This window comes from Quercus suber, unplaced genomic scaffold (genome assembly GCF_002906115.3).
Source record: "Quercus suber isolate HL8 unplaced genomic scaffold, Cork oak 2.0 scaffold_360, whole genome shotgun sequence".
Classification (NCBI taxonomy): domain Eukaryota; kingdom Viridiplantae; phylum Streptophyta; class Magnoliopsida; order Fagales; family Fagaceae; genus Quercus; species Quercus suber.
The window spans coordinates 465,153-478,180 of record NW_027069812.1 but is presented as its reverse complement, the minus strand read 5'-3'; the positions used below and the strand labels follow the sequence as shown (position 1 = coordinate 478,180).

The 13,028-nt window shown below is 39.1% G+C and overlaps 1 protein-coding gene across 1 annotated transcript; it reads right to left on the bottom strand.

Annotated features, from left to right (window-relative positions):
* Positions 1–376: 376 nt before the first annotated feature.
* LOC111987240 (uncharacterized) lies at positions 377–1,477 on the bottom strand. Its single transcript, XM_024018939.2, has one exon. The coding sequence runs from the start codon at positions 1,475–1,477 to the stop codon at positions 377–379; it is 1,101 nt and encodes a 366-aa protein (XP_023874707.2).
* Between the last annotated feature and the right edge of the window lie 11,551 nt (positions 1,478–13,028).

Below are 13,028 nucleotides of genomic sequence, written 5' to 3'. Positions count from 1 at the left end.
TGCGGATCTGGTTATAGCCTGAAAACGCATCCATGAAAGTTAGTAACTCATGGCCTACTGTTGAGTCCACCAGTTGATCAATCTTGGGGAGGGTAAAGCTGTCCTTAGGGCAGGCTCGGTTAAGATCTGTAAAATCCACGCACATGGGCCATTTCTCGTTGGACCTTTTCACCATGATGACGTTGGCCAACCATTCTAGATAATATACCTCCCTAATGAATCCAGCTATCAAAAGCTTCTCTACTTCCTCCATAATTGCTTTGTTCCGCTCTGGGACGAAAGCTCGTTGTCTTTACTGGATGGGCTTTTTGGCAGGATCTGCATTTAGCTTGTGTTCTATGACCTCGTTCTCTATCCCCCGCATATCTTCGTGGGTCTAAGCGGAGACATCTAGATTCTGCTTGAGGAACTCCAACATTTTGCTCTTCAAAGTGGTGCTTAGTCCTGTCCCTACCTTCGTCATCTCCCCGTCCACCAGGTGTACTTCTTCTAGCTCTTGGGACGATTCTTTTGATTCTTCTTCCACTACCCACGCGTGGTTTTCTTTTGAGGCCAGGACTGCTTGGTAACATTCCCTTGCTAACAGTTGATCTCCACGTATTTGACCCACCCCATTTGGAGTCAGAAACTTCACCTTCAAGCAATAGGTTGACATTACTGCTTTGAGCCTGTTCAGTGTGGGTCGTCCCAGGATGACATTGTAGGATGATGGGCAATTGATGACCAAGAAGTTTGCTTGAATTGTAACCTGTGCTAGGTATGTTCTAGCTGTAACGGATAGTGTGATGATTCCCCTTAGGTAAATTTTATCTCCACTGAAACTGACCAAGGGTGAATTAAAGGATCTGAGCCTTTTGGGATCCAATCTCAGCTGTTGATAGGTCGTCATATACATTATATCTGTTGAACTTCCATTGTCCACTAGCACCCTTCTCGTGGCAAATTCTTCCACCTCCAAAGTGATGACAAGTGGATCATCATGGGGTTGTTTTATTCCACTCACATCCCTTTCAGAAAATGTGATGTCGTCATCATACGATCGTCGATTCTTCTGGGACGAGTGCTTCATATGAACACTATTGACCTGTCTGTAGTACGTTTTCTTCAAAGACTTGTATGAGCCTCCTAATACCGGCCCTCCAGCTATTGTCCGTATTTCTCCCACGACTTGCTTTGGATGATCTCGTCTATCGCCCTTCACATCGTCATGATTTTTATCTTCAATCTTAAGCTGAGGCTTATGGTCCCTTTTCACGAACTTTTGTAGCTTTCCACGCTGAATCAATTCTTCTATTTGTTTTTTCAGATCGCGACATTCATCAATGTAATGACCATGATCCTTGTGAAAACGACAATACTTCTTTGGGTCACGTTTCCTCGAGGACGTACTTAGTGGCTTAGGCCATTTCAACCCTGGCTCGTCCTTTATTTGCATCAGTATTTTGTCAACGGGCATAACCAACGGCGTGAAATTCATCCTTTTCCTCGGGGCGTCAGGACCACTCTTGCTAGTCTTTGTGTCCGAATATGGGTCCTTGCGATCCCTTTTCTTTCCATGAGACTCGCTGGTCTCGTCCTTTTTTCATTTTCCCATTAAGCCTTTGGCCGTAAGGGCGTCCTCCCCGTTCATATACTTCTGAGCTTTAAGCAGCAGATCAGTCATGGAGGTTGGTGGTGTCTTGCCCAACAAAAGGACAAGGTCAGGATTATTGAGCCCTACCTGGAAGGTTGTCATAATGACCTGGTCGTCAGCTTCATCGATCTCCAATACAGCCTTGTTGAACCGCTTCACATAATCCTTTAAGCTCTCCCCTTCTTGTTGTCTTACCTTCAACAAGTAAGAGGTTGGCCTTTTGTGCCATTGTCCGCCGATAAAATGGCGAACAAAGGAGTCACTAAGTTGCTCGAAATTCTCAATGGAAGATGCTGGCAACTTGCTAAACCAAACTCTTGCGGCTCCTCTCAGTGTGGCTGGGAACGACCTACAGATAACCTCATCCGGGGTTTGTTGCAGATTCAGGATGGTTTTAAAGGCTTCTATATGGTCAAGAGGGTCCTTTGTACCATCATAGAATTGTAGCTGTGGCAGACGGAATTTTAGAGGCAAGGGGCACACCAAGACACTGGGCGTGAAAGGTGAGTCCGTCCGTTTCAGCATACCATCCAAATTCATTGCCGTTTTTCCCTTCACGGTGTTTTTTACTTCATAGAGCTCTTTCCTTAGATTCTGCATCAAACTACCATTGCTAGGTACAGACTGTCCAATATACTCCGTCACACTCTTTCCCTTACTATTCGCAGGGCTGCTGGCTTCTTCGTTATGCTTGCTTCGACTTCGCCGATAAAGCGAAGTGTTACTCCCCTCTGGACGGGCTCGTCGTTTCAGTTCGTCGTTGTGCTTCATTAACTCCTGTACATTTGCTGTCAAAGCTTGGATTTGCTGGGCTATCACCATAGGATCCGGAGGTGTTATGGCTTCACCGTCCATCTCTAGACCGAAACTTTATCGGTAGGGACACGATGGTCGCTTCCCAAAGACGGCGCCAAACTGATGAAGCCGAAAATGTGCCTCGTCTGTATGTTCCTTGATGGAAAATTTAGACCCTTTAACACACAACCAGATTGAGTAGCCTAGTTAATTAGCTAAATTGTTACTTAGTCAAATTAAGCAATTCTAGGTTAAAACAATCAAACAATCATATCAAGAATATATAGCAGCGGAATAATAAATAACACAAGATATGATCACCCAGGAAAACCAAACCGGTAAAAAACCTGGGAAGGATTTTACCCACTGATCTTTAAGGCAAAACTGAATTCACTATGAAAGAATTGAAGTTCATACAAAAGGACTTATAAGCTCCCCGCTCGACTTCCTAATGCTACCTACCAGTAGAACTTACTGACATGACCCCGTGCAATCTCCAAATCCACGGACTCTTTCTTTCTTGAATTCTTCAATCAGCTACAAGCACCCACGCTTGATATTCTTTAACTTTCAATGGTAGCAACCAAGTTGATCATCAAGATGTTGAAGTAATCTCAATCTTGAAAACCCTAAGCTTTGTGTAAAGGAAAGCTCCTCTAGATCTCACAAGAGATTTACACAAAACAGCAATGTATGAGCAACAATACAACTGGAGCAACTCTAAAAACGTGGCTAGGGTTTTGCCTTATATACCTAGGGCAAAAACAGAAAACCCTAAACGTTTAATGAGTTAAGACTGAGTTGGAAAACTTCAGAAAAACGTAATCTGATCGATTTTCGATTGATCGAATCTATTCTTCGATCAATCGAGCCAGACCGAAATTCCCCAATGCATCTACAGTCTCTCGATTCCAACTTTACAATAATTAAACAACTTTGAGCACACTTTAACAAGACTAAACATATTGTTTTGATCATAGTTTGCCAATATTACAAATTAGAGTTCTAAATACATAAATTCCTAAACCTTTAGAACCTAACAAACTCCCCCTTTGGCAATCCGTGACAAAACCCTAATTAAAAGCTCAAAGTTTACAAGTAAAAAGTCCTTTACAAAAATAATGCTCATAAACTGAAATTCAATCCTAACTACTATCCATCGGTTGCAAGTGTAGACAGCAGTTTTGTTGAATCAACCTGTATATTCTTGAAATACTCAACAAACGCATAAATGCATGTGTGACAGAAAAGAGTAAAACAACAGGTATAACATTCTTGTAAGATTCACACAACACAAAATAAAGACATATATGAATGAACAACTCATAAATATAAATCAATAAGCAGTGAATCACACAGCAACAAGAATCAATGAATATAACATGTATATCAATCAATGTTACTCCCCCTAACATGAATATCCTCAAAAATGATATATAAAGTGAAGCACCTAGATACAATCTAAAAACTCCACAAGCTCCTCAAAAACAAAAAATCTCCCCCCAACTACAAAAACTCCTCTATAAGTCAAAAAAACTCCATTCCCCCTTTTTGTGACGGAATGCCAAAGGGCAATCACAAGTCGCCATCAAAAGGAGGTGGCGATGGTGAATGAAGACGCGCAAAGTCGGCTCGCAGAGCACGAATCTCATCTAGCAAGTCCACCAAAATCTGACCATAAGCCGCCTGAACAGTCATGACAGTCTCCAGGGTACGACGAACATCAAAGTCGGTTGAAGGAGGTGGAGGAACATCAGCAGTAGCAGCATCATCACCAACTGGATCAAGAACATCCTCACCAACGAGACCTGTAGAAGAAGAAGGAGGAGGTGCGTTACCAGAAGGCTCAGACCTAGGGTGTTTAGAACCAGCTCGAAGATGAGCGGCCTTCTGTCTAAGAAAAGATGCACCTATGGGAGCTATCACATGAACGGGCTCAGAGGAAGGGAAGCCACTAAGATCAAGATAAAGCAAAATCCTATGAATAAAAATAGGATGCACAAGAGCATGAGTAATGGATGAACTCCTATAAACATCGTTCAAAGAACGAAGAAAGAGATGTGGAAAACTAATAGGAGCATCAGTAACCAGGGCGTACAAAAATACACACCTCTCAAGAGGAATGGTGTGAACATGAGAGATGGGCTAGATAGAATAACAGGCTATCCTAAAGAACAGATAGTGCAACCCGGAGAGCTCAGCAGAAGTGATCCTAGGAGCAGAACCCCATTGGACAGAAGTCCCAGTGATGTAAGACAAGACATCACTCAACTCGGGAGACTCATCATAAGGATAGACAGGATTCTGGACCAAAGGTACCCCTAGAGCATCAACCATTACCCGGGGAGTAATGGTGTACTCTACGCCTCATATCCAACTCTCTACCAAAGTGTTGGAATCATAGATGCAGATAGAGATGTTTGAAAAAAACTCTCTAATCAAGGCAGAAGGTGGAGGAGGATCAGAAATATCCACCAAGGGTAACCGGCCCTGACGCTCAAAGTTTGCCCTAATGGCAGGATCAAGTTCATCTAAGAGAACAGAACGCTCAACCCAAATCTTTCTCTTAAGTTTTAGCTTCTAAAAAATCTCTTGGTTTTTCTCACTCGGAAACTTCTCACGGTCAAAAGAAGGAGGGGATGGAGAAGAGGAGGGAATAGACTTACGGGCTCTAGTCTTCCTAGGCATGATGTTAAGGAAAGGACAGAGACACAAAGAGAAAACCAAAAGACCATAATAAAATAAAATCAAGGACAGACTGTAAGTTAGCACAAGAAAAACATATAACAAAATCTATATGATGCATGAACAATAACAATGTTGTGATGCATGAACTAATGCAGTAAATATAGTTCGAATTAGGTTCAATTTCACAAAGTTGGCTCGAATGTAGAGGTTCTAACAAAAACCCTAAAAAATTTGAAAAACCACTTGATAATTTTGAAACAAATTGATGAATTGATCATCACACATTGTTAAAAACAGATTAGAATAACCAATTTCATCAAAATAACAAGCCAATTTCATCAATTAAACCCAATTGAACAAAAATCCCCAATTCGGATCAATTACAAACCCTAGAATTTTCAATTTCTCACAAAACCCAAAATTAATCAAATTAAACAATTAACAACATGTTTATAGTGTGTCCCCACAAAAACCCATTGATCAATTTCACAAAATTGGGCTTAAATCAACAACAATCCCAAAAAGAAAAGGGTCCTAAATTTTGAGTATAAATGCATAAAAAATGCATGAAATTTGTAAATAAACTTAAAAAGGAAGGGTAAGATAGACATACCGGCTTGAGGAAAGAGAATACTTGCAAAAAATTCGGAGGAAAACGACAAAAATTTGAACGGTTGAGCTTGCCAAGTCAGAGAGAGAGAAAAGACTTTGAAAAACTTTTGAAAAAGTGTTTGAAAAAGTCAAGAATAGTGTTTTGAAAAACCTGATTCGCAACTTTCGATTGATTGAAAAATACATTCGATTGATCGAATGAGATAGTCATTTTTAAACAAATTAAAGCACTTTTTCGATCGATCAAAAATCAGAATGGATCGATCGAATTGGGCAGAGGCTTACAAAAATTTTGAGAAAAATCACAGTTTTGAAAAACACAAACCTCATTTTGAAAAACAACTCCTCAAAGCATTAAATAATGAAAACAAAATGCATGAGTATGAGATGGAATGATTTTTCAAAAACCCAATTTTAATCCCAGTTTCTCCAAAGAATATTTCAGTCATTCTCTTTTTAAATTCTCAAGCAAAAAAAATGTTTTGCATAATTCTCAAAAGATTTTCAAACTTGGTTGGTCAGACCAAAAACACACACAATAACATGTACAAAGTTCAACAAAGAGTAACTTGTGTAGTGTGTGCAACTAGCAAAAACTTTGAGAAACATCTAAGGTGATATGTGAATAACAATCAATCACAAAGTCTACACAATCCATCACATAGAATTTAAAAGAGACTATCACCTAAATAGTTACATCCTATAACTCCTATATCTCCTAGAACAAAAGCTTGCAATCATGTAAGTTTCTTGTATTTTTGCCTCATTTTTTTTTTTTTTTGTGAGATGGCATCAAGCCTAATAGTACACACCAATTTTATTTATGTGAGATGGCATCAAGCTTAATAGTACACACCAATTTTATCATTAAGCAATTAAGCCGAGGCAACACCTTATGTTCTTTTTGTGCATGTGCTACACTTTCTCGAGCACAAAATCTTATGATATGCACTAAGGTGTTCATGATTGGCTAGTGAATAGTGGTGAGATGGTTATTTATGCCTTTCTCAAAAGGATCAAGTCCGACAGTCAAATAACATATGACTTCAAGATCAAGACAAAGTGATAAACACCATAAACATCTTTCCCACACAACGTGCACTACAAAGCTTCAACTAGTCAAGTGCAATAAATAAGCTCATCAAAGCTAAACAAGGTACATAGGATATGATATGTGTAAATAAATTGACCAACCTTGTTTTCAAAAACCAAGAAAACAATGTCAAACACATTTTTGCTTTCTCCTTTTCTCCTTTTTTTTTTTTTAAGAGAAAACAAAATAAATCCTAGAATGAAATGCATGAATGTAATGCAATGCAAATCCTAGAAACAAAACAAAAAAAAAAATACAAAAAACCAAAGAACAATGGTCACAGAGGAATGAGCAATGAAGCACAAGGACCAAGAAAGCCAAAAGAGACTAAGGACACCGAAGCACACCAATCACTTGACGAAGTGTCTCAAACTTACTTCCATCAAGTGGTTTGGTAAAGATGTCAGTATTTTGACGATCAGTAGGGATATACTCAAGAACAACAATTTTCTTTTCAACCAAATCCCTAATAAAGTGATATCTAAGTTTAATGTGTTTGGTCTTAGAATGCTGAACAGGATTCTTAGATATATCTATAGCACTGGAATTATCACAATAGACAACCATGGTGTCTTGAGGAATCCCATAATCACTCAACAACTTTTTCATCCAAAGGAGCTGAGAGCAACAACTCCCAGCAGCAATATATTCTGCCTCAGCAGTGGATAAAGAAACAGAATTTTGCTTCTTACTCATCCAAGCCACAAGATTGGCTCCTACATAAAAACACCCCCCAGTGGTGCTTTTTCTGTCATCAGCATTCCCAGCCCAATCAGAATCAGAAAACCCAACAAGAGACAAATTAGACTCCTTACTATAAAATAGTCCATAATCACAAGTTCCACTCACATATTTTATAATTCTCTTAACAGCATTTAAATGAGAAACCTTAGGGTTGGACTGAAATCTAGAGCAAACACCAACACTAAAAGATATATCAGGCCTACTAGCAGTCAAATATAACAGACATCCAATCATGCTTCTATACAAAGTAACATCAACAGACTCACCTGATGGATCAATTGTTAATTTTGCATTAGCAGCCATTGGTGTTCTAGCATGAGCAGCCTTGTCCAAGCCAAATCTCTTGACTAAATTTCTTGCATATTTAGCTTGATTGATGTAGATTCCTGACTCTGTTTGCTTCACCTGCAATCCCAAAAAATAAGTCAATTCACCAACCATGCTCATTTCAAACATTGCCTTCATTTCATCTGCAAAAGAATGAGCAAGAGAATCATTAGTAGCACCAAAAACAATGTCATCAACATAAATTTGAGCTACAACAAAACCAGTCTTATCCTTTCTTATGAAGAGAGTTGTATCTGCAGATCCCCTTTTGAATCCATGCTCAGTGAGATATGCAGTCAATCTGTCATACCAAGCCCTAGGAGCTTGTTTCAAACCATAGAGAGCTCTCTTCAACTTGTATACATCATCCGGTCTGTGAGAATCCACAAATCCCTTAGGTTGCTCAACATACACCTCTTCTTGTAACATCCCATTTAAGAAAGCACTTTTGACATCCATTTGATACAACTTGAAGTTCAGGTGACTTGCAATGGCCAACAGTATCCGAATGGATTCCAATCTTGCAACTGGTGCAAAGGTCTCATCAAAATCAATCCCTTCCACTTGTGTGTATCCTTGTGCAACAAGTCTTGATTTGTTTCTAATCACGGTGCCATGTTCATCTGACTTGTTCTTAAAGATCCATTTAGTTCCAATCACATTTACATTTTCAGGCCTAGGAACTAATTCCCACACATCATTCCGAACAAATTGATGAAGCTCTTCATGCATGGAATTTACCCAATCAGCATCTTGTAGTGCCTCATCTACCTTTTTCGGTTCAAATTGGGACAAATAACATGAGTGTGTGATCACATTCAGGGCTTTTGATCTCAATCTCATGTTATCATTCAGACTTCCCAATATATTCGTGGGAGGATGATTCAATCTCACTCTAGAGGTTGGACGTTTAACAAGGGAGGTTGTGGTACCTTTCTGTTCAAATATAGGACTGAACTCACTTTGTACCTGTCGAGTGTCATGAACCGGAGTGGATGGTTCTGAACTTGAGGGTACTGAGACTGTATCATTCAACACCAGCAACTCTTCCTCACTATGTTTCACAACATACTCAGGAAGGGGAGAATCATTAACCTCTAAAGACTTATCTTGAGCAGGAACAGTGCTTTCAGAAGAGGTTTCTGGACATACTTCATCATTTATTACAACATTTGAAGATTCCATGACTGTCTTGGTTCTCAGATTGTATACTCTATAAGCTCTGCTGGTGGAAGAGTATCCTAGAAAGTATCCTTTGTCACTCTTTGCATCAAATTTTTCTAGGTTCTCTCTATCACGTAGAATGTAACAGTCACTGCCAAATATCCTGAAATACTTGACAACAGGTTTCTTCCCTCTCCAGAGTTCATAGGGAGTTTTCTTGGAGTCAGGTCTAAAATACACCCGGTTGAGTGTATGACAAGCAGTGTTGACAGCCTCTCCCCAGAAGGACTTGGGCAACTTTTTGTTGTGTAACATGACTCGTGCCATTTCCTGTACAACTCTGTTTTTTCTCTCCACAATCCCATTCTGTTGAGGTGTCTTGGGTGATGAGAACTCTTGGTGAGTGCCTTGATTATTGCAGAAAGTAGCCAGCTTGGTATTCTCAAATTCTCTTCCATGATCACTTCTGATTCTGGCTATCACAGCATCTTTCTCAACCTGCAATTTCTTGCAAAGATGAATCATCTTCTCAGGAGCCTCAGCTTTATCTTTCAAAAGCACAACCCAAGTATATCTAGTAAAATCATCCACAACAACTAGAATATACTTCTTTCCACCCAAACTTTGAACTCTGGCAGGACCCATTAGATCAATGTGTAATAACTCTAAAGGTCTTGAAGTTTGAACACTAGTCACAGACGGATGCTTGGATTTTACTTGTTTACCTATCTGACATGGTCCACAAATGCACTTATCAATCTTCTCAAATTTAGGTAAACCGATAACTGCTTCACACTTGGAAATCTTCTCTAATTGCTTAAGACTGGCATGCCCCAACCGTTGATGCCATAAATCAACTTGGTCAATCTTTGCACTAAAGCATTTGTTGTTTACACTTGGTGTTATGCCATAACAGTTGTCAGCTGTCCTAACACCAACACACATACAGTCACCTCCTCCATCAAGTATCTCACATTCGTACTTGGTGAAAAGGACATTTAGCCCATTGTCGCAAATCTGACTTATGCTGAGTAAATTAGCCTTTAATCCATCAACATACCAAACATCTTCAAACACTGGCAATCCTGGAATGTCCACAGTACCAATGCCTCTGATCACAGATTTACTTCCATCTCCAAAAGTGACTGTCCTAATCTTTCCTTCGAAGAGTGTTTTGAATAAACCTTTATTTCCTGTCATGTGCCTGGAACAACCACTATCCAAATACCAAAGACAAGAATCACGTGCCTTTAAGGCGGTTAAAGTAGTATAACATACATAATTCTTATCACATGTGATTATACCAAGATACTTAAGGAAAGATTTAACAAAAACAACAAAAGGCAAAGACAGCAAGTAGACAAGTTGACAAATAAGCACAAAAATTTCCAAGAATCCATGACAATAGGGGTCAAGGATCAGCTCAGAGATCAAAAATCTCAAACAAAAAAGCAACCTGCTCTGATACCACTTGATGGAAAATTTAGACCCCTTAACACACAACCAGATTGAGTAGCCTAGTTAATTAGCCAAGTTGTTACTTAGTCAAATTAAGCAATTCTAGGTTAAAACAATCAAAAAATCATATCAAGAATATATAGCAGCGGAATAATAAATAACACAAGATATGATCACCCAGGAAAACCAAACCAATAAAAAACCTGGGGAGGATTTTACCCACTGATCCTCAAGGCAAAACTGAATTCACTATGAAAGAATTGAAGTTCATACAAAAGGACTTACAAGCTCCCCGCTCGACTTTCTAATGCTACCTACCAGTAGAACTTACTGACACGACCCCGTGCGAGCTCCGAATCCACGGAGTCCTTCTTTCTTGAATTCTTCAATAAGCTACAAGCACCCACGCTTGATATTCTTTAAGCTTCAATGGTAGCAACCAAGTTGATCATCAAGATGTTGAAGTAATCTCAATCTTGAAAACCCTAAGCTTTGTGTAAAGGAAAGCTCCTCTAGATCTCACAAGAGATTTACACAAAACAGCAATGTATGAGCAATAATACAACTGGAGCAACTCTAAAAACGTGGCTAGGGTTTTGCCTTATATACCTAGGGTAAAAACATAAAACCCTAGACGTTTAATGAGTTAGGGTTGAGTTGGAAAACTGCAGAAAAACGCAATCTGATCGATTTTCGATCGATCGAATCTATTCTTCGATCGATCGAGCTAGACCGAAATGCCCCAATGCATCTACAGTCTCTCGATTCCAACTTTACAATAATTAAACAACTTTGAGCACACTTTAACAAGACTAAACATGTTGTTTTAATCATGGTTTGCCAATATTACAAAATAGAGTTCTAAATACATAAATTCCTAAACCTTTAGAACCTAACATTCCTCGTTAGAATGATAGACGACCTCCGGACCTGTAGTCAATACAAGAAGAAAGCAAAAAGGGTACCTTCGCCGGTGTGAGGCCAGCTGGGAATACTCCAATGCTTAAGTTAGATTACACAATCCAAACTCAATTTGCTCACAGTTTGCTATTTTCTAGCTTTTAGTTCTCTTACCTCTTTCTTCGCATCGGGCTCACTTTTTATACCATTCCCTAGGTCGGTGCAGTTATCTTCGTTAAATGCTGGGTCGAGCGTTTCTCTCCTAACCGTTGCATTTATTGAACAATGATTGCCTCAGTTACGGTGTAATGGATGATCGTTGCACCGCTCTTGTTCTCGTAACTGCTCCTGATGTAATTAGGGAAGGACAGCTATCCGGCGGGTGTTCAGGTGTGCTATTAATGCACGTATTCCTTACTAACTGCGATGACGGGGTCTTGCCCCTATGTTCGGCTTCTACAAGGACGCAGGATAGGTCGTTTTCCTCATCGACGATCAATCGCAGGTCTTGTCGACGATTAATTTCTAGTCTCCGTCAACTTTATAGTGATACAAGCTACAAGTATGTTGCTTTGTTGTGAAGCACCTTGATTGTGATTGTTTATGTGCAAGTTTAGTATATAGGATGACCTTTTATTTAATAATTTTTTTTTGGCAGATTCTACAACCTCTTTACGTATGTGTACTTTCTAATGGCATATTCATCTACTTTGCTTATGTTACATATGTGCCTTGTTTTATATTTTTGTTTGTATATCTATTTTCAATGGAGTTTATTACTTATCAAAAAAATATTTTTGCTTTCCAATTTTGTCTTGAAGGTTGTATTCATGGGTTGCTCTTTGTTTCGCAAATTGCTTTTTGATGATTCCAATAAGGATGAAATAATTGAAGAAGTTGTCATGGATTCAACATCATGACGTAAACGTTGTTCCTATATTAGACGTAACCATTTGGCAAGCCATGAAAGGCTTTACCTTGACTACTTTACTGACTCACCAATTTATCCAGAGCAAATATTTTGGAGTAGATTTCGGATGATCTGTTCTCTTTTTCTCATATTATTTCTAAGGTAGAAGCTCATGATTCGTACTTCGTCCAAAAAAGAAATGGTGGCAAAAAGCTTGGTTTATCTTCCTTTCAAAAGGTTGCTGCTGCACTCAGGATGCTTGTGTATGGAGTAGCGGGTGATTTTATAGATGAATATGTGTGGATTGGAGAAACCACTGCCCTACAGAGTTTGAAAATTTTTGTTACTACGGTGGTTGATATTTTCTTTGAGGAATATTTGAGAAAGCCAAATAATGAAGACATTGCTAAATTTTTGACCCATGGCAAAAGGCGTGGATTTCTAGGTATGTTAGGTTCAATTGATTGCATGCATTGGAAATGGAAAAATTGTCTAGTTGCGTGGAAATGTCAATATTGTGTTTATATTCGCGAGCCAACTATTATTTTAGAAGCAGTGGCATCATATGATCTTTGGATATGGCATGCATCTTTTGGGTTACCTGGATCAAATAATGATATTAATGTGTTAGAACGGTCACCTGTATTTTCCGAGCTAGCACAAGGATGTGCTCCTCCAGTTAATTACTTAATCAATGGTAATAA

Coding starts and splice junctions, on each gene's coding strand:
- LOC111987240 (XM_024018939.2), bottom strand. CDS start 1,477: ATGAATTTCACGCCGTTGGTTATGCCCGTTGACAAAATACTGATGCAA.